At 42.4% G+C, this 16,810-nt stretch overlaps 2 protein-coding genes across 6 annotated transcripts; one reads left to right on the forward strand and one right to left on the reverse strand.

Moving 5' to 3' along the window:
* The first annotated feature begins 4,097 nt into the window (after positions 1-4,097).
* On the forward strand, positions 4,098-7,007 carry LOC139583368 (gamma-crystallin N-B-like). Its single transcript, XM_071414368.1, has 4 exons — positions 4,098-4,196; positions 5,295-5,543; positions 5,983-6,128; positions 6,764-7,007. The coding sequence occupies exons 1-4, from the start codon at positions 4,176-4,178 to the stop codon at positions 6,897-6,899; spliced, it is 552 nt and encodes a 183-aa protein (XP_071270469.1). The 5' UTR covers positions 4,098-4,175; the 3' UTR covers positions 6,900-7,007.
* Positions 7,008-7,440: 433 nt separating this feature from the next.
* LOC139583367 (NEDD8 ultimate buster 1-like) lies at positions 7,441-13,430 on the reverse strand. 5 transcript variants are annotated; one of them, XM_071414365.1, is made up of 15 exons: positions 13,273-13,430; positions 12,829-12,953; positions 12,511-12,678; positions 12,355-12,419; positions 12,165-12,229; positions 11,772-11,939; positions 11,483-11,571; positions 11,158-11,264; positions 10,708-10,894; positions 10,464-10,571; positions 10,156-10,308; positions 9,094-9,240; positions 8,808-8,894; positions 8,509-8,710; positions 7,441-8,240 (listed from the first exon to the last, which is right to left on the reverse strand). In XM_071414365.1, the coding sequence occupies exons 2-15, from the start codon at positions 12,943-12,945 to the stop codon at positions 8,071-8,073; spliced, it is 1,833 nt and encodes a 610-aa protein (XP_071270466.1). In that variant the 5' UTR covers positions 12,946-12,953; positions 13,273-13,430; the 3' UTR covers positions 7,441-8,070. The 5 variants fall into 5 exon arrangements, with proteins under 5 accessions (XP_071270466.1, XP_071270468.1, XP_071270465.1 ...); XM_071414367.1 differs by having other exon boundaries at positions 8,530-8,710; positions 13,273-13,429; XM_071414364.1 differs by having other exon boundaries at positions 13,055-13,422.
* Between the last annotated feature and the right edge of the window lie 3,380 nt (positions 13,431-16,810).

Consider the following 16,810-nt stretch of genomic DNA (forward strand, 5'->3'; position numbering starts at 1 on the left):
ATTTTTTTTGTTTAATACAAACTATCAGAATACACATGATAATTATATATTTTGATATTACAGTATGTGATATGATATAGGAATTATATCATATATATTTTCCCTAACCTGTCCTGGGATAAAGGATTCTGTATTCTACTTCCTCTTGGCTCCTCTACCTCAGAACATGTCAAAAGGCTGAGGTTGCCACTCAGTCAGGGAAACAGAATGTGTCATCACACCGCTCCTCACTCTTGCCAGCTCTCAGAGCGGGTTCGTGATAATTAACATTACCAAGGAGAAATGGAAACCTGGTGGGTTGGATTAATATGTGCCCCCATGAGAGATCTAATCCTCATTATATTCCTCTCTATAATCCAGTTGGAGTAGAGTGGAGATAGTTACTGTTATGTAGAACCAATTATAGTACGGACTTATAGCCAGTCTTTACTCCATAAAATACATGAATTTCATCATGGAGAAACAACCCCTAGCCCACCTACCCTCTAGGCACTTGGGTAGATGTGAAAAGATGGGGTCTGGATCTATACTGAACAAAAATGTAAACGCAACATGCAATGATTTTACTGAATTACAGTTCATATAAGGAAATCAGTCAATTTAAATAAATTAATAAGGCCCTATGGATATCACGACTGGCTGGGCCTGGCTGCACCCCTTCCCAATCAGAATGAGTTTTTCACCACAAAAGGGCTTTCTTACAGACAGAAATACTCCTCAGTTTAATCAGCTGTCTGGGAGTCTGGATCCCGCAGGTGAAGAAGCCACATGTGCAGGTCTTGGGCTGGCGTGGTCTGTGGTTGTGAGGCCGGTTGGACGTAGTGCCAAATTCTCTAAAACAACATTGGAGGCGGCTTATGGTAGAGAAATGAACATAAACGTATCTGCCAACAGCTCTGATGTACAGTTGAAGTCGGAAGTTTATATACACTTAGGTTGGAGTCATTAAAACTCTTTCAACCACTCCACAAATTTCTTGTTAACAAACTATAGTTTTGGCAAGTCATCTACTTTGTGCGACAAGTAGTTTTTACAACTATTGTTAACAGACAGATTATTTCACTTACAATTCACTGTATCACAATTACCGTGGGTCAGAAGTTTACATACACTAAGTTGACTGTGCGTTTAAACAGCTTGGAAAATTCCAGAAAATTATGTCATGGCTTTAGAAGCTTCTGATAGGCTAATTGACATCATTTGAGTCAATTGGAGGTGTACCTGTGGATGTATTTCAAGGCCTACCTTCAAACACCTTTGCTTGACATAATGGGAAAATCAAAAGAAATCAGTCAAGACCTCAGGAAAAAAACGCCTGAAGGGACCGAGTTCATCTCTACAAACAATAGTACGCAAGTACCATGGGATCACGCAGCTGTCATACCGCTCAGGAAGGAGACACGTTCTGTCTCAGAGATGAACGTAGTTTGGTGGAAAAGTGCAAATCAATCTCAGAACAACAGCAAAGGACCTTGTGAAGATGCTGGAGGAAACAGGTACAAAAGTATCTATATCCACAGTAAAACGAGTCCTATATTCACATAACCTGAAAGGCCGCTCAGCAAGGAAGAAGCCACTGCTCCAAAACTGCCATAAAAAAGCCAGACTACGGTTCTAACTGCACATGGGGACAAAGATCGTACTTTTCGACAAATGTCCTCTGGTCTGATAAAACAAAAATAGAACTGTTTGGCCATAATGACCATCGTTATGTTTGGAGGAAAAAGGGGGACGCTTGCAAGCCGAAGCACACCATCCTAACCGTGAAGCACGGGGGTGGCAGCATCATGTTGTGGGGGTGCTTTGCTGCAGGAGGGACTGGTGTACTTCACAAAATAGATGGCATCATGAGGTAGGAAAATGTGGATATATTGAAGCAACATCTCAAGACATCAGTCAGAAAGTTAAAGCTTGGTCGCAAATGGGTCTTCCGAATGGACAACGACCCCAAGCATATTTCCAAAGTTGTGGCAAAATGGTCAAGGTATTGGAGTGGCCATCACAAAGCCCTGACCTCAATCCCATAGAAAATTTGTGGGCAGAACTGAAAAAGCGTGTGCGAGCAAGGAGGCATACAAACTTGACTCAGTTACACCAGCTCTGTCAGGAGGAATGGGCCAAAATTCACCCAACTTATTGTGGAAAGCTTGTGGAAGACTACCGAAACGTTTGACCCAAGTTAAACAATTTCAAGGCAATACTACCAAATACTAATTGAGTGTATGTAAACTTCTGACACACTGGGAATGTGACAAAATAAATAAAAGCTGAAATAAATAATTCTCTCTACTATTATTCTGACATTTCACATTCTTAAAATAAAGTGGTGATCCTAACTGACCTAAGACAGGGCATTTTTACTAGGATTAAATGTCAGGAATTGTGAAAAACTGAGTTTAAATGTATTTGGCTAAGGAGTATGTAAACTTCCGACTTCAACTGTACATTCCTGCAGACAGCTGCCAACTGCAGTCTCCCTTAACTTGAGACATCTGTGGCATTGATCATGCTGTTTAATCAACTTCTTGATATGCCACACCTGTCAGGTGGATGGATTTTCTTGGCAAAGGAGAAATGCTCACTAACAGGGATGTAAACAGATTTGTGTACAAAATTTGAGAGAAATAAGCTTTTTGTGCCTAAAAGGGGATCAACACTTTACATGTAGCATTGATATTTCTGTTCAGTATAATATGGCCAAACATCCTAGCCTATTAGGTGGCATGGAGAAGATTCTACCATGTTGGTTATACCTATCCAATTCTCCCAGGGCTGAATCTCTATAGTCTAATGTGGCTTCCTCCCAGGGCTGAGTCTCTATAGTCTGAAGTGGATATCTCCTCTCCATCTGCACTGATCTGAAAACTACAGGATAGGTCAAAGCAGTATGGCGGATGCCTTCTGGGATTTTGTTTCCTCTGTCCAGCTCTTTCACGTTAGTGCAGAAGAAAGGAGACAGCAGATGCAAATGAGCTGTTAGTTAAATCTGGTGAAACACATTTCTCACTATACTGACACTTGTGTTTTTGTTGAACATTGTCTAATGTTGGCGTCTAATAATGACAACTAAAGTGGGAAAGGGGATACCTAGTCGAAGTGAATGAGACCAACATTACAGGCCTGCTACCCAGGCTATGATTGAGAGGGGCTAAATTATACAAAGATAGGGTGATCTATTTAACCCATTGGCCCGAGCGAAAAAGAGTCAGCATATCCAGAGGTAGAGAGACACTTAAAAGGGCTTATCATCCTCTAATGGACTTGTAGGCGATTGATCAGCATTCAAGGGTAGTAATTCAATGCACTATCGGCAAGTCAGGAGATCCATTTACGTTCTCTTTGTTCTCTTACAGAGCTTCAAGCTCTCCAAGATATTACAATATGCCAATGTTGAAAAACATTATTTTATGACATTGAAGAGTCAGTATAAATCTATATTTCTATCTTTAATGTACAGGGATAGTGCTGACATTCATAAACAGTTTTATCACCAGATTTATATGCCCAGTGCGTTATTGTCATAACAGCCATATAAAACTATTACAAAGCCATAAAATCTTAATAATCTATTCAAATGTCCCCCACACTTCACATACAACATCACTGCCAGTTCTAGTACTTCAGATCAGAGGTCGATGGTCATCTAAATAAGGTTGTGACATCCTGTCTGTGTGAACAATGGCAGGTCATAGTAGTAGTATTGTGTGGAGAGGGCAAGAGAATACTGAGCCTTTGATGTAGCTCTGCACGCTCTCTTCTCCCTCGTGGGCCTATCACCTGGTTGCCATGATAACCACCCTCCCACCACACACACACAAACACACTTCTCTCTGTCTTTCTCACTGTGCGGGCGTGCCAGGCCTTATTCAACATTCAACTTGACCAGAAGAGAAGCGTTGCATGTGCAAAACGGCCTGCACAAAGCCCTGGCCAAGCAAAACCCTTTGTTGTCCTCCTGTTTAGTCTCTCGACAGCCAAAGCCCAGAATCAGCAGTGCCAACAGTTGAAGGGAAAGTGTCCACCCAGCAAAAGCCCTAAGTCCCCCATTGTGTGTCCTTTGTGTGGCAAGCCTCGCGATACTTTCCAGCATGGCCCCAGACGTATATATTGAGGTGTCCAACTTTTTTACTGTTACACTTTACTTGTGGGCCAGGTTGGACAGTATCCAGTGGAAAATGTCGCAGTATTCTGGAAAGGTAAGCTGCACCTGGGTCTTCCTGTATACACACAGCATCAGGTAGGTTACCACTGGGACATAACTGACTGGACAGCCAGGCCAGGTCTCCCTTGAAAAATAGGTATTTGGACCTCAATGGGACTACCAGGTAAAGGTTAGAGAGAACTCCAGCCAATAAACATATAGGTGTGGGAGTGTATGCATTTAACAGGTAGTGTAGGTGTGATCAAATGAGTTTGGAAATTTGGAGGCAATCCCTGGTGAAAATGTGAGATTTGGAGATTGTTCTAATCAGTGCCATAATTCTGTTTGTCTTGCTGGGAGAAATGTTAAATCTGTCAAGGGAGTTAAAAGATTATATCTAAAAGAGCAAGTCCTGGGAGCATTTCATTTATTTATTTGATTTAAACTATCAGTGGCCGGTATGGATAATTAGTTGGTGGCTGGCCAATAGGAATAGACATACCATAGTCTTGTATGCATACGGCTGCTAAAGCCAACTCTATCTTTAATTAATAGCTATAGTTGGTTTCAGCACATAAATACAGCATGGAAACAAGACTGCATGACATAATCTGGAAAGCTGAAGCGTTTTAGTTTCCGCGATTAGAAATGAAAAGGTAACATCCGGTTGAGCAGACATATGCAGCGTTTACCTTGAATGAAGTCTACTCTAAAGCGGAAACATTGCGTTTAAATTTCAATCACGCTGTAAAGCTGAACTTCCGCGATGTGGATTGAATAGACACTCCAGTGACAAAGTGTCTGTCAAGCCTCTAGCCTGGGATCCAAACTCAATCGCTCTGGACCGTTTCACTACATTTGGCTAAGTGAACAATAAAATGAAACGGAGCAATGGAGTTTGCATCCAAAGACTATCCCGCCAGGACTTTGGTTCAAATACTTTAAGCGTTTGCTTTAGCCTGCCTGCAGTGGCAGCTGGGTGGGGTTTGCACTTTTGGGATGTTTCTATGGGTTGCATTGCAACAGGCAAGCTCAATCAAGCCAGTTATAGTATAATGATGTTAAATATTATTTGATCCCAGGCTATCCTACCTCGACCTCCCCACCCTAACTAATGAACTGTGGTATTAACCTCCTCACCCACCCAACACAGATCACCTTCTACGAGGGAAAATGCTTCACCGGCAGGCAGCTGGAGGTCAGGGGAGACTGCGATAACTTCCAGGACCGTGGCTTCATGAACCGCGTCAACTCCATCCGTGTGGAGAGCGGCGCCTTCTGCTGCTTCGACCACCCCGACTTCAAGGGACAGCAGTACATCCTGGAGCACGGCGAGTACCCCGAGTTCCAGCGTTGGAACAGCCACAACGACCACATGGGCTCCTGCAAGCCCATCAAGATGGTGAGAGATGGGGTTTAGGGTTCCGGATTGTAGGGATAGGGGTTAAGGATTGAAGGGACAGGGGTTAAGAATTTAAGGGACAGGGGTTAAGGCTTAAAGGGATAAGGGTTAAGAATTTAAGGGACAGGGGTTAAGGCTTTAAGGTATAAGGGTTAAGAATTTAAGGGACAGGGGTTACGGCTTAAAGGGATAGGTGTTAAGGTTTGAAGGAACAGGGGTTAAGGTTTGAAGGGATAGGGGTTAAGGGCTAGGGGGGTGCTAATGAGGATGATGAGAGGCTACGTTATAGAGCCATTTTCTACTTTAACTTAAAGACACTTTAGATTCTTCTCGCTCATTTTCATTATAATAGTATTCCATATTCCGCTGTTGAAAAGCGTGTATGAAATCCAAATGCAGACTCATGTTAACTCCTCTCCTCTTCTACTGTGTCTTGCAGCACGGTGAGCACTACAGAATGGAACTGTTCGAGGCCTGTAACTTCTCTGGCCAGTGTGTGGAGGTCTGTGACGACTGCCCCTTCCTGCAGAGCCGTGGCTTCAGCAAGAGCTGCATCAACTCCATCAAGGTCTACGGAGACGGAGCGTACGTAACACACCTCTAGCCACAGACTGTAATCACACACACGTAAAACTGTGAAATCAGAGATAAACACAAACAGAGAGATACATTTACAGTGATTAAACATTTGGATCTATTTTTGTTGAGCTAAGATATCCATCCTTTTAGCATGTGTTAAGTTGGAACATATATGCCAACGATCTAGCAGGTAAGGCGTAGACACTGCTGAATTCCTAAATAACTAATTCCACTATTCACAACTGTTGTCCCAACTGTTATTTTCCAGGAGTGAGTTGAATATTAAAGGGGAAGTTCAAGATTTTACAACTTGATGTTAAATGGTTCCTCACCCTGAAAGTAGTATATTTATTTTTAAAAGCCAAGACACCTTTATGTAACATCAAACCACATATGTAGTTGATTTGATGAGTGATAGTATTTTATAAATCTATGTAATTGATTCATTTATTAATTGAATGGACAGACTAAGCTATTAGCGAACACACAATACATTTCTATATTTTACTTAATATCCTGATAACATCATTAAATTACACACAGTAGATATATTTAGGCCATTACTGCTATTCCATCTCTCTAACAGTGTGTGAAGTGAGCAGATGTGTGACCATTTCTAACCGGTCTGTTTCCTTCTGTAGCTGGGTGATGTACGAGGAGCCTAACTTCCGCGGCCGCATGTACATCGTGGAGAGAGGAGACTACTGCAGTCACAACGAGTGGCAGGCCGAGAACCCCAACATCCAGTCCATCCGTAGAGTGGTCAACTACTTCTAAACCTCTTCCCCTGTCCCGCCCCAGACCCGCATGGACTGTGACTTTCACCATTCTAGAAATGTACAATAAAAAAAATACATAATACCACAAATGTATTTTTATCGAACACTTGCCGTGTTATGTTTGTGTGAGTGTACGAGGGTCTATATAGAGCAGTGGTTTTCAACCTGGGTACTAGGACCCCTGGGGGTACCCAGCCTATCCACAGGGGGTACTTGGGAAGACTCATTATGAATATAGGCTTAAAGATTGATTGCCCATGAGGGGGTACTTCGAGAGCAAAACATATCTGGGGTAAAGTACCCCAAAGAAGTTATGATTAGATAGCACAGGAGGTTGGTGGCAACTTAATTGGGGAGGATGGGCTCGTGGTAATGACTCAGTGGAATGGTATCAAACACATGGTTTCCATGTGCTTGATGCCATTCCATTTGCCCCGTTCAAGACATTATGAGCCATCCTCCCCTGGTAGATAGATACTGTAAAGAGCACAGGCATAAGAAAAATACACAACTGTGAATCATGAGGCACAAATACATACTAATCGCAAAGGAGTATTTATTGTATGTAATAACAGGTTCTTAAATTAAATGCAAATGACTTTGAAACTAAAGGCAACCTGAACTATATGGCACTAAGACCAGTCATGTATTGTCATATTGGTAATCAAACTCCATGAAAACCACAAATGAAATAAAAACAGAATTTAACCAACTTAATTTCTTGATTAAATTACTTAAAGGGATCTCGAATACTAAAACAGAGCACGAAGACAAATGTATTTCAGTTGGAGAAACATCTTGTATACAAGCAACCAAAAATCCCTTCACGGTACAATTATAAGCCTCACATTCTAAACAGGGTTGAAATCTCAAACATTAACCTTCAAATAATCCAAGTGGTGAGAATGGGGAGAACACAGTCCCCTCTAGAGCATAAACCAGTCAGTTAGCTCACTTCCTTACAAATTATTTCCAATCTGTTGCACATGTTTAAATGACAATTAACACTTTAGTACAAAAAACAGAATGTAAAAATGTTGATGTATCGCTATGGGGAAAAAAACAATAATCACAAACCTAATTTGGGGTCTAAAAAGACCGAAATCAAACACCCTTGTTTTAGGACGTGGTGGAAGTGCTTTAAAAATGGCCACCACCTGGACGGCGCTTTAGCTGGAGGGGGTACAGTTCCTGTGGAGGTAGGACTTCATCTGAGCTATGACCTCGCTCTCCTCCTCCAGGGTCAGGTCCAGGTAGTCTTCTTCATGTCGGGGGATGTCCTCCAGCACCTCATTCACCAGGTCTACGTCCATAGGGTCCTCCCCTTGGCTCCCAGAGCCTGGACACACCAATGACAAGTGTCATGTTCATTAGGGCTCTCCTTTGGGGATTTGGGTATAAATGGCATCCTGGTGCCTTAAGTATCAGCAGCATATTGAATGCCTCTTTCTCACATAGACCTCTCAACAGTGGAACACTAGCCAGTGTATGTGACAATAAAACAGATTTTTGAAATGATTTATTCAATAAGACCTGTATTGTTGTATTAACGGAGTAATGAGAGAGTGCATCCGTCTGTTCATCTGCATGCTTATCTGTGTACGTACGTGTGTGAATGTGAGTCCTACCTGCGGACTCAGAGGAGGTGCTGGGCTCCTCGGAGAGTGAGGAGGGGGGAGAGGGGGAGAGCAGCTCTGGGGGCAGGACCCCCTGGTTGTCCAGCAGTAGCTGGGTGGCCCCTTGCACATCTCCCCCCGTCAGCTTCAGTGCAGCTTCGGCAGCCTCCGGCTCAAAGCCCAGGTATAACAGCTATGCAGAGGGAAGGATAAGGTACCATGCTAAACTGATAAACCTACCTTTTATACTGAAATAGTGACGAGAGCTCGAAAGAGGTAGGGGATGTTACCTGCTCAACCTTGGATTGATCTATGGGGAGCTCTGTGTTGTGGTTGGTTACAGCAGCAGACTCAGCCTGGGTGGACTCTAGAAGAATCTAGGGGGAGACAAGGATCAAGTAATACAAAAAAAATACATATTAGCAAAGTATGCTAGCCTGCACCTACACTCTTCTGCTAGCTAATGTTGCTTCATGGCTCTGGTTATGGTAACTTGTCGTGATGGTTGGCATATCCTCTTTCATGGCATATTGAGAAACAATGTGTGTTTTTGCAATAGCGGCGACTGCCTCTCACCCCATAGGCTCTGTCCATGTCCCCGTCTGCCTGTTGGAGGGCCCGGGCAGCGTCTCTCTTGGAGTAACCCAGCTCTCGGAGGGTGGCCAGGCCCTCCATACGCCTCCTCCTCCTCTCCCTCTCCTGCTGTTTCATCTCCTCCCTCTCCTGACAGGGACAGACAAAACCATAGAATTACACTCAATATGGCCACCGCTCCACCCATCATGGGTCACTGACTTGAATAGTTCTAGTAAGTGTATTTCTATGATTATAACAGCCCTGATAACTTAGTTGCTATTAGGAAATGTTTCCTATCATCTGCAACTACATCAAGTGAGAGCGCTGGTCCCTTTTTTTCGCCACTATGAGTGCCGGACCCTTTTTCCCTACTATGGGACTTATTTAATTCATAGAAATATAATAACTAGAATGGACATTTGATAAAATAATGTATATGTTGAAAGATAATGATAAAATAATTCCACTCCGAAACCTTATAACTGTATGAAATTGATTAGAATCATAAAATTATAATCTGATGATGTGTGTAGTTTTAGAATTAGATTAAACAATGTATCTGTATAGTGGAAAAACACAGACTGTCTGAGCAAGGCGTAGCTTAGGATTTGAACTTGTATGTGTGTGCCGAAGAAAAAAACCGAGAACAGTTAAACTGTGTTTGGACCGACCTGGCTAGGCCTCTATGACAGCATAGGGAGTACTTCTCAAGGTTTCCCTAATCTCGGGGGAATGGAACTGTTGGCTTGGCAGTGATACACAGTGGTGAGAACTATAGAGAAGGATAAAACTCACCTACTGTTTGTGTGGAAGTATGTGCGCAGCTATAAAATGGATGTCTTTGTATAATGGACTTCAGAGCGTTCTTGTGAATAAACTGTACTATTGTTTTGCATAAGCTGAGTCTTTGACTAATTATTATTAAACCCATGGTCTTACAGATCTCTGGGATTGGTCAGAGCTATTGATTGTCAGTTATTATCATTGGGATTGAAAATTCTCTTGACAACATTACCATTCAAGTCAACATTGCGTCATTCTATTGCTGAGGGGGGGACCCACCTGTCTCCTGTGGGTGATGTGCAGCACGGCCTCGTCTACGTTGCCGTGGCAGGCCCTCAGGCCTAGACGGGCCTCCTGCTCAGAGAAACCCAGACCCATCAGCCCTGTCATCTTCCCTGGATCCAGACACAGACGCCCATACAGGTCCTCCACCTACAACACAGCAGGAGTAAGAGGTAGAATCAGTAATATGACATTATATTACAGTGAGGTGCCTCCCTGCTTATAGAAATGTTGTTGTTAATGTCTGAAGACAAGACAATCTGGACGCAGGACTCCAGATTGTACAGCCAGATTATGTACTGTACCCGCATTAGCTTCTGTGTGGCCTGGTGTTCGTTACCATCCAGGTACGCTAGTAAGCTCTGTAGGAGGTACAGCCTGAGGAACAGCACCTCCTCTCGTCCTGTGTTTCCCTGAAAACAAATTAAATTAATAAAAATGTACTATATTACAACTTTTATGAAATTCAGATCGACATAGGTGCTTAGTGAGTAGGGGCTAGCCGTTGTTTGTTAACAGAGCCATAGACCAGTGATGGTGGTTCATCACCTTGATCTGCATGAGCCTCTGCTGCTGCTCTCCGTAGCACTTGAGGAAGCAGTCCTCGGCTCTCTGCAGCCTCTGCTTGCCGTCGTCCAGGCAGGAGAGGGCCTCCAGGGCTCTGTAGCACCACACGATGTCCAGCTGCAGTACTGCATAGTTGTCCACCGTGCTCAGGAGCACGGAGCCACATGTACTGTGGAGACACACAAAATATATATCTTACATCAGTCTTAATAAAATCTAATGGATCGGAGGAACTGTACAATGGTATTAGAGGTGGAACAGAACGTGTAGTAGAAGTCGTACACATTCAAAGTCAAATGAAATGATAACACCATAAAATTATCTGACATTTTTAATCAGACATTGACGGTTTTAACCAAAAGTTAAATGTGTGTTTTGACCAATATCTGTTTCGACAAAGGATTTCTGTGATTGTAGCTGAAGGTGTTTTACCCAAACTGGTCGTCAGCTTGCAGCAGGTGGCACAGAGCAGCGTCGTACTGTTTCCTCTTCATCAGAGCGCGGCCTTTCTCGTGGAACCCCATGGCTAGAATCAAAGCCTGAGGACAACAATCACACAGCATTAGAAATAGTCAAGAGTTTGTGTGGTGTGGAGTCACAATCAGTGGAGGTTAAATTCACACAGAACACATGGCAAGAATCATAGTTACCATTCAGGCCACACGTTGTGTGAGCTTGCTGTCCACTCATACTGCTTATCATGACAGTTATGAATATAATATTGCTCATATGTTCATGAGTTCTTTGTCTAGACTACCTTTTTCTCTCTGTGAGGTATTTTCAGAGGGTTCCCCTTCTGATCAGCAATCTCTAGGAATGGAGTCGTGGCTGGGTCATCGGTGCCATCTACAATGACAACCAAACCACAGAACCACCATAAAATAACACTCCTGTAGCATTGTGATTGAGGTTAAACGCAGTATGAGGGTCTTACTGAGAGGATCTGGATGCCTAAAACGACAACCAAGCCAAAGAACAAGCATGAAGTAATATTCCTGTATCGTTGTGATAATTGTGATTGTGTTTAAAAGCAGTGTCTCACTAACCTCTCTCGGAGAGGATCTGGAAGCCCTTCTGGGTTCTCTGGACACTCTGGTCCTGGGTTTTCTTCTTCTCCTCCTCCTCCGCCATCTGTTTCTTCCTCTCAGGCTCGCTCACCCGCAGAACCATAATCTTACTGTTGTTCTTCACGTCCTGTTCATCCAGACGCTTCTCTGTGAAGAGAAACTGTTTCAATGCTTGCAAAGTTGAGAGAAAAAAATAAGAAACCTGCACACTGCTCTTGCTAGTATCGCTGCTCTTTATAATAAGCTTTACGTATCGGACTTAAGGCCTTCGTCAGAGCTTTTGCATGCAAAGCTGAAATTACCAAACATAATGAGAGTTCATATGTATTGATTAGAGGGGGGTTGTGGCAACTAGGCCTAAATGGAACTTACCAGGAGTCAGTGTCTTCCCATTCAAAATTAACTTGATGTATTTGAGTCCATATTGTTCAGCAATCCTATACAAATGTAGGAAGAAAGTAGCACTGTATAGCTTTGTGACCTTAGACACAGTAGGCCTAAAAAGACACTTCACCCACTGATAACATAAAAGATTGACATTGTGATGGCCATTTTCACTTACCTAGCCATGATATCTTGTGCAATGACATCCAGTTTAGTCTCCAAATAGTTCTTCTTCTTGACATCCTAAAGCAATCAGGTAAAAATCTGGAATTATTAGTTTATCTTCTGTAGGGTGTGTCAGGGAAAACACACCCACCCTAAAACACACACAAACCTTTTTCCCATCTTTAGGCAGAAGGAGTTCCAGCGTGGCCACAAATGTCTCTCTATAGGTCTTATTCCCCATTCCTCTCTTTACTGCTTGGGATCTGATGCTCTCCAAGGCACTTGCCACTTCAGACACAGAGAAGCACACAATGGGTGCATAATTCACTGCAAGCTGCTGTAATGACAACAGTGACAAAGACAGACACACAGACAGGCATAGTTAAAAACATATCACACAAATCTGACTCATAGTCAGGTGACAGACCAGCCAGCTGAATGAACATCAACACATTTAGAATGGCTATAACTTCCTAGCTAATGTTACCTGCAGAGGTTGCTGTCCTGCCCGGTTGTATTCTGTGGTGTAAGGTGGGTTCCAGAGCTGAATCTTATCTTGTTTTAAAAGATTTACCAGCTTTGCCTGAATATGCATCTCTGCCATTCTCAAAACTGTGGAAAAAAATATGGTAGGAAAAGTGAAAGTGAACAGCTAGCCCGTAAACAATAGGGAATTCCGCAGGATGAAAAAGTACGAAAATGTATGTACTCACTACTGTAAGTCGCTCTGGATAAGAGCGTCTGCTAAATAACTCAAATGTAAAATGGATGAGTAGAACTAACTAGCTACAGTAGGTAGAGCCAACATTATTGTATGCTAACTACGCAGTCGCAGACAACAACAGCTGCGACGCTGCCCATTTTGGCTACGACTAGCTCACGCAGGATAAATACGACACCTTCGTCGTTTCAGGTTTATTTAAAGATTTACCAAATTAATGATTCAGTCACGTTGGAAGTGTTAACCTTGTCGCCGTATTATTTTGATAGGAACGTGTTGAAACGAGGTTTTTAATGTTATTCTTCTCTTTCACTTCCGTACTAAGGTAAGTCACGAGGTCCAATTTGTCTTCGCTCCTACTCGGTGGCAAAGCACGGAACTTCTAGAAAGTACTCCACCACAAGTATGTCCAATGATTTAAAATATGTAGGTTATCCATTTACATTTTTGGTTGTATTTCATTCCACCGGTTATTACCCTTAATGCAGTGGTGTAAAGTACCTAAGTAAAAATACTTTAAAGTACTACATAAGTCTTTTTTTGGGGTATCTGTACTTTACTTTACTATTTATATTTTTGACAACTTTTACTTCACTACCAGCCTAAAGAAAATAATGTACTTTATATGCCATACGTTTTCACCGACAACCAAAGTACTCATTACATTTTGAATGCTTAGCAGGACAGGAAAACGGTCCAATTCACAGACTTATCAATAGAACATCCCTGGTCATCCCTACTGCCTCTGATCTGGCGGACTCCCTAAACACACATTTATTTATATTTATTTATTTTTAACCTTTATTTAACTAGGCAAGTCAGTTAAGAACAAATTCTTATTTACAATTACGGCCTACCAAGAGGCAAAATGCCTCTTTTTGGGGCAGGGATAAAAATATATATATATGTGTGTGTATGTATATATACAGTGGGGAGAACAAGTATTTGATACACTGACAATTTTGCAGGTTTTCCTACTTACAAAGCATGTAGAGGTCTGTAATTTTTATCATAGGTACACTTCAACTGTGAGAGAAGGAATCTAAAACAAAAATCCAGAAAATCACATTGTATGATTTTTAAGTAATTAATTTGCATTTTTTTGCATGACATAAGTATTTGATACATCAGAAAAGCAGAACTGAATATTTGGTACAGAAACCTTAGTTTGCAATTACAGAGATCATACGTTTCCTGTAGTTCTTGACCAGGTTTGCACACACTGCAGCAGGGATTTTGGCCCACTCCTCCATACAGACCTTCTCCAGATCCTTCAGGTTTCGGGGCTGTCGCTGGGCAATACGGACTTTCGGCTCCCTCCAAAGATTTTCTATTGGGTTCAGGTCTGGAGACGGGCTAGGCCACTCCAGGACCTTGAGATGCTTCTTACGGAGCCACTCCTTAGTTGCCCTGGCTGTGTGCTTCGTGTCGTTGTCATGCTGGAAGACCCAGCCACGACCCATCTTCAATGCTCTTACTGAGGGAAGGAGGTTGTTGGTCAAGATCTCGCGATACATGGCCCCATCCATCCTCCCCTCAATACGGTGCAGTCGTCCTGTCCCCTTTGCAGAAAAGCATCCCCAAAGAATGATGTTTCCACCTCCATGCTTCACGGTTGGGATGGTGTTCTTGGGGTTGTACTCATCCTTCTATTCCTCCAAACACGGCGAGTGGAGTTTAGAGCAAAAAGCTCTATTTTTGTCTCATCAGACCACATGACCTTCTCCCATTCCTCCTCTGGATCATCCAGATGGTCATTGGCAAACTTCAGACGGGCCTGGACATGCGCTGGCTTGAGCAGGGGGACCTTGCGTGCGCTGCAGGATTTTAATCCATGACGGCGTAGTGTGTTACTAATGGTTTTCTTTGAGACTGTGGTCCCAGCTCTCTTCAGGTCATTGACCAGGTCCTGCCGTGTAGTTCTGGGCTGATCCCTCACATTCCTCATGATCATTGATGCCCCACGAGGTGAGATCTTGCATGGAGCCCCAGACCGAGGGTGATTGACCGTCATCTTGAACTTCTTCCATTTTCTAATAATTGTGCCAACAGTTGTTGCCTTCTCACCAAGCTGCTTGGCTATTGTCCTGTAGCCCATCCCAGCCTTGTACAGGTCTACAATTTATCCCTGATGTCCTTACACAGCTCTCTGGTCTTGGCCATTGTGGAGAGGTTGGAGTCTGTTTGATTGAGTGTGTGGACAGGTGTCTTTTATACAGGTAACGAGTTCAAACAGGTGCAGTTAATACAGGTAATGAGTGGAGAACAGGAGGGCTTCTTAAAGAAAAACTAACAGGTCTGTGAGAGCCGGAATTCTTACTGGTTGGTAGGTGATCAAATACTTATGTCATGCAATAAAATGCAAATTAATTACTTAAAAATCATACAATGTGATTTTCTGGATTTTTGTTTTAGATTCCGTCTCTCACAGTTGAAGTGTACCTATGATAAAAATGACAGACCTCTACATGCTTTGTAAGTAGGAAAACCTGCAAAATCGGCAGTGTATCAAATACTTGTTCTCCCCACTGTATATATATATATATATATATATATATATATATATATATATGTGTGTGTATGTATATATATATATATATGTGTGTGTATGTATATATATATATATATATATGACAAAACACACATCACGACAAGAGAGACAACACTACATAAAGAGAGACCTAAGACAACAACATAGCAAGGCAGCAACACATGACAACACAGCATGGTAGCAACACAACATGGTAGCAGCACAAAACATGGTACAAACATTATTGGGCACAGACAACAGCCCAAAGGGCAAGAAGGTAGAGACAACAATACATCACGCAAAGCAGCCACAACTGTCAGTAAGAGTGTCCATGATTGAGTCTTTGAATGAAGAGATTGAGAAAAAACTGTCCAGTTTGAGTGTTTGTTGCAGCTCGTTTCAGTCGCTAGCTACAGCGAACTGAAAATACGAGTGACCCAGGGATGTGTGTGCTTTAGGGACCTTTCACAGAATGTGACTGGCAGAACAGGTGTTGTATGTGGAGGATGAGGGCTGCAGTAGATATCTCAGATAGGGGGGAGTGAGGCCTAAGAGTGTTTTATAAATAAGCATCAACCCGTGGGTCTTGCAACGGGTATACAGTATGACCAGTTTACAGGGGAGTATAGAGTGCAGTGATGTGTCCTATAAGGAGCATTGGAGGCAAATCTGATGGCACATGCTACGTTTGTAAATTATGTCTGAGTGTTGGCGTGTTCCCCTGGCGATCTGTACATTTTTATGTTTTATTTTTGATTTAACCTTTATTTAACTAGGCATGTCAGATAAAAACAAATTCGTATTTACAATGACGGCCTAATGATGTCTGAGTGTCAGTGGTGTAAAAATACTTTAGAGTACTACTTAAGTTGTTTTTTGGGGGTATCTGTACTTTACTTTACTCATCATATTTTTGACTACTTTTACTTCAATACATTCATTAAGAAAATATTGTACTTTTTACTCCATATATTGTCCTTAACACCCAAAAGTACTCATTACATTTTGATTGCTTAGCAGGACAGGAAAATGGTCCAATTCAGAGTTATCAACCAAACATCCCTGGTCATCCTTACTGCCTCTGATCTGGCAGACTCACTAAACACACATGCTGTGTTTGTAAACGATGCCTGAGTGTTGGGGTGTGCCCCTGGCTTTCCGTAAATTAAAATAATAATAATTGTGCAATCTGGTTTGCTTAATAAGGAATTATTTATA

The sequence above is a fragment of the Salvelinus alpinus genome, chromosome 8 (assembly GCF_045679555.1).
Source record: "Salvelinus alpinus chromosome 8, SLU_Salpinus.1, whole genome shotgun sequence".
Taxonomy (NCBI): domain Eukaryota; kingdom Metazoa; phylum Chordata; class Actinopteri; order Salmoniformes; family Salmonidae; genus Salvelinus; species Salvelinus alpinus.

Bases quoted from the DNA above. Each gene is read 5' to 3' on its own strand.
- LOC139583368 (XM_071414368.1), top strand. From the start codon at position 4,176: ATGTCGCAGTATTCTGGAAAG. The intron at 5,544-5,982 runs GTGAGAGATGGG...TGTGTCTTGCAG, and splicing joins CCTGCAAGCCCATCAAGATG to CACGGTGAGCACTACAGAAT. The intron at 6,129-6,763 runs GTACGTAACACA...TTCCTTCTGTAG, and splicing joins AAGGTCTACGGAGACGGAGC to CTGGGTGATGTACGAGGAGC.
- LOC139583367 (XM_071414365.1), bottom strand. From the start codon at position 12,945: ATGGCAGAGATGCATATTCAGGCAAAGCTGGTAAATCTTTTAAAACAA. The intron at 12,420-12,510 runs GTTTGTGTGTGT...TGATTGCTTTAG, and splicing joins TGCCTAAAGATGGGAAAAAG to GATGTCAAGAAGAAGAACTA. The intron at 10,895-11,157 runs GTAAAACACCTT...GTGTCTCCACAG, and splicing joins CAAGCTGACGACCAGTTTGG to TACATGTGGCTCCGTGCTCC.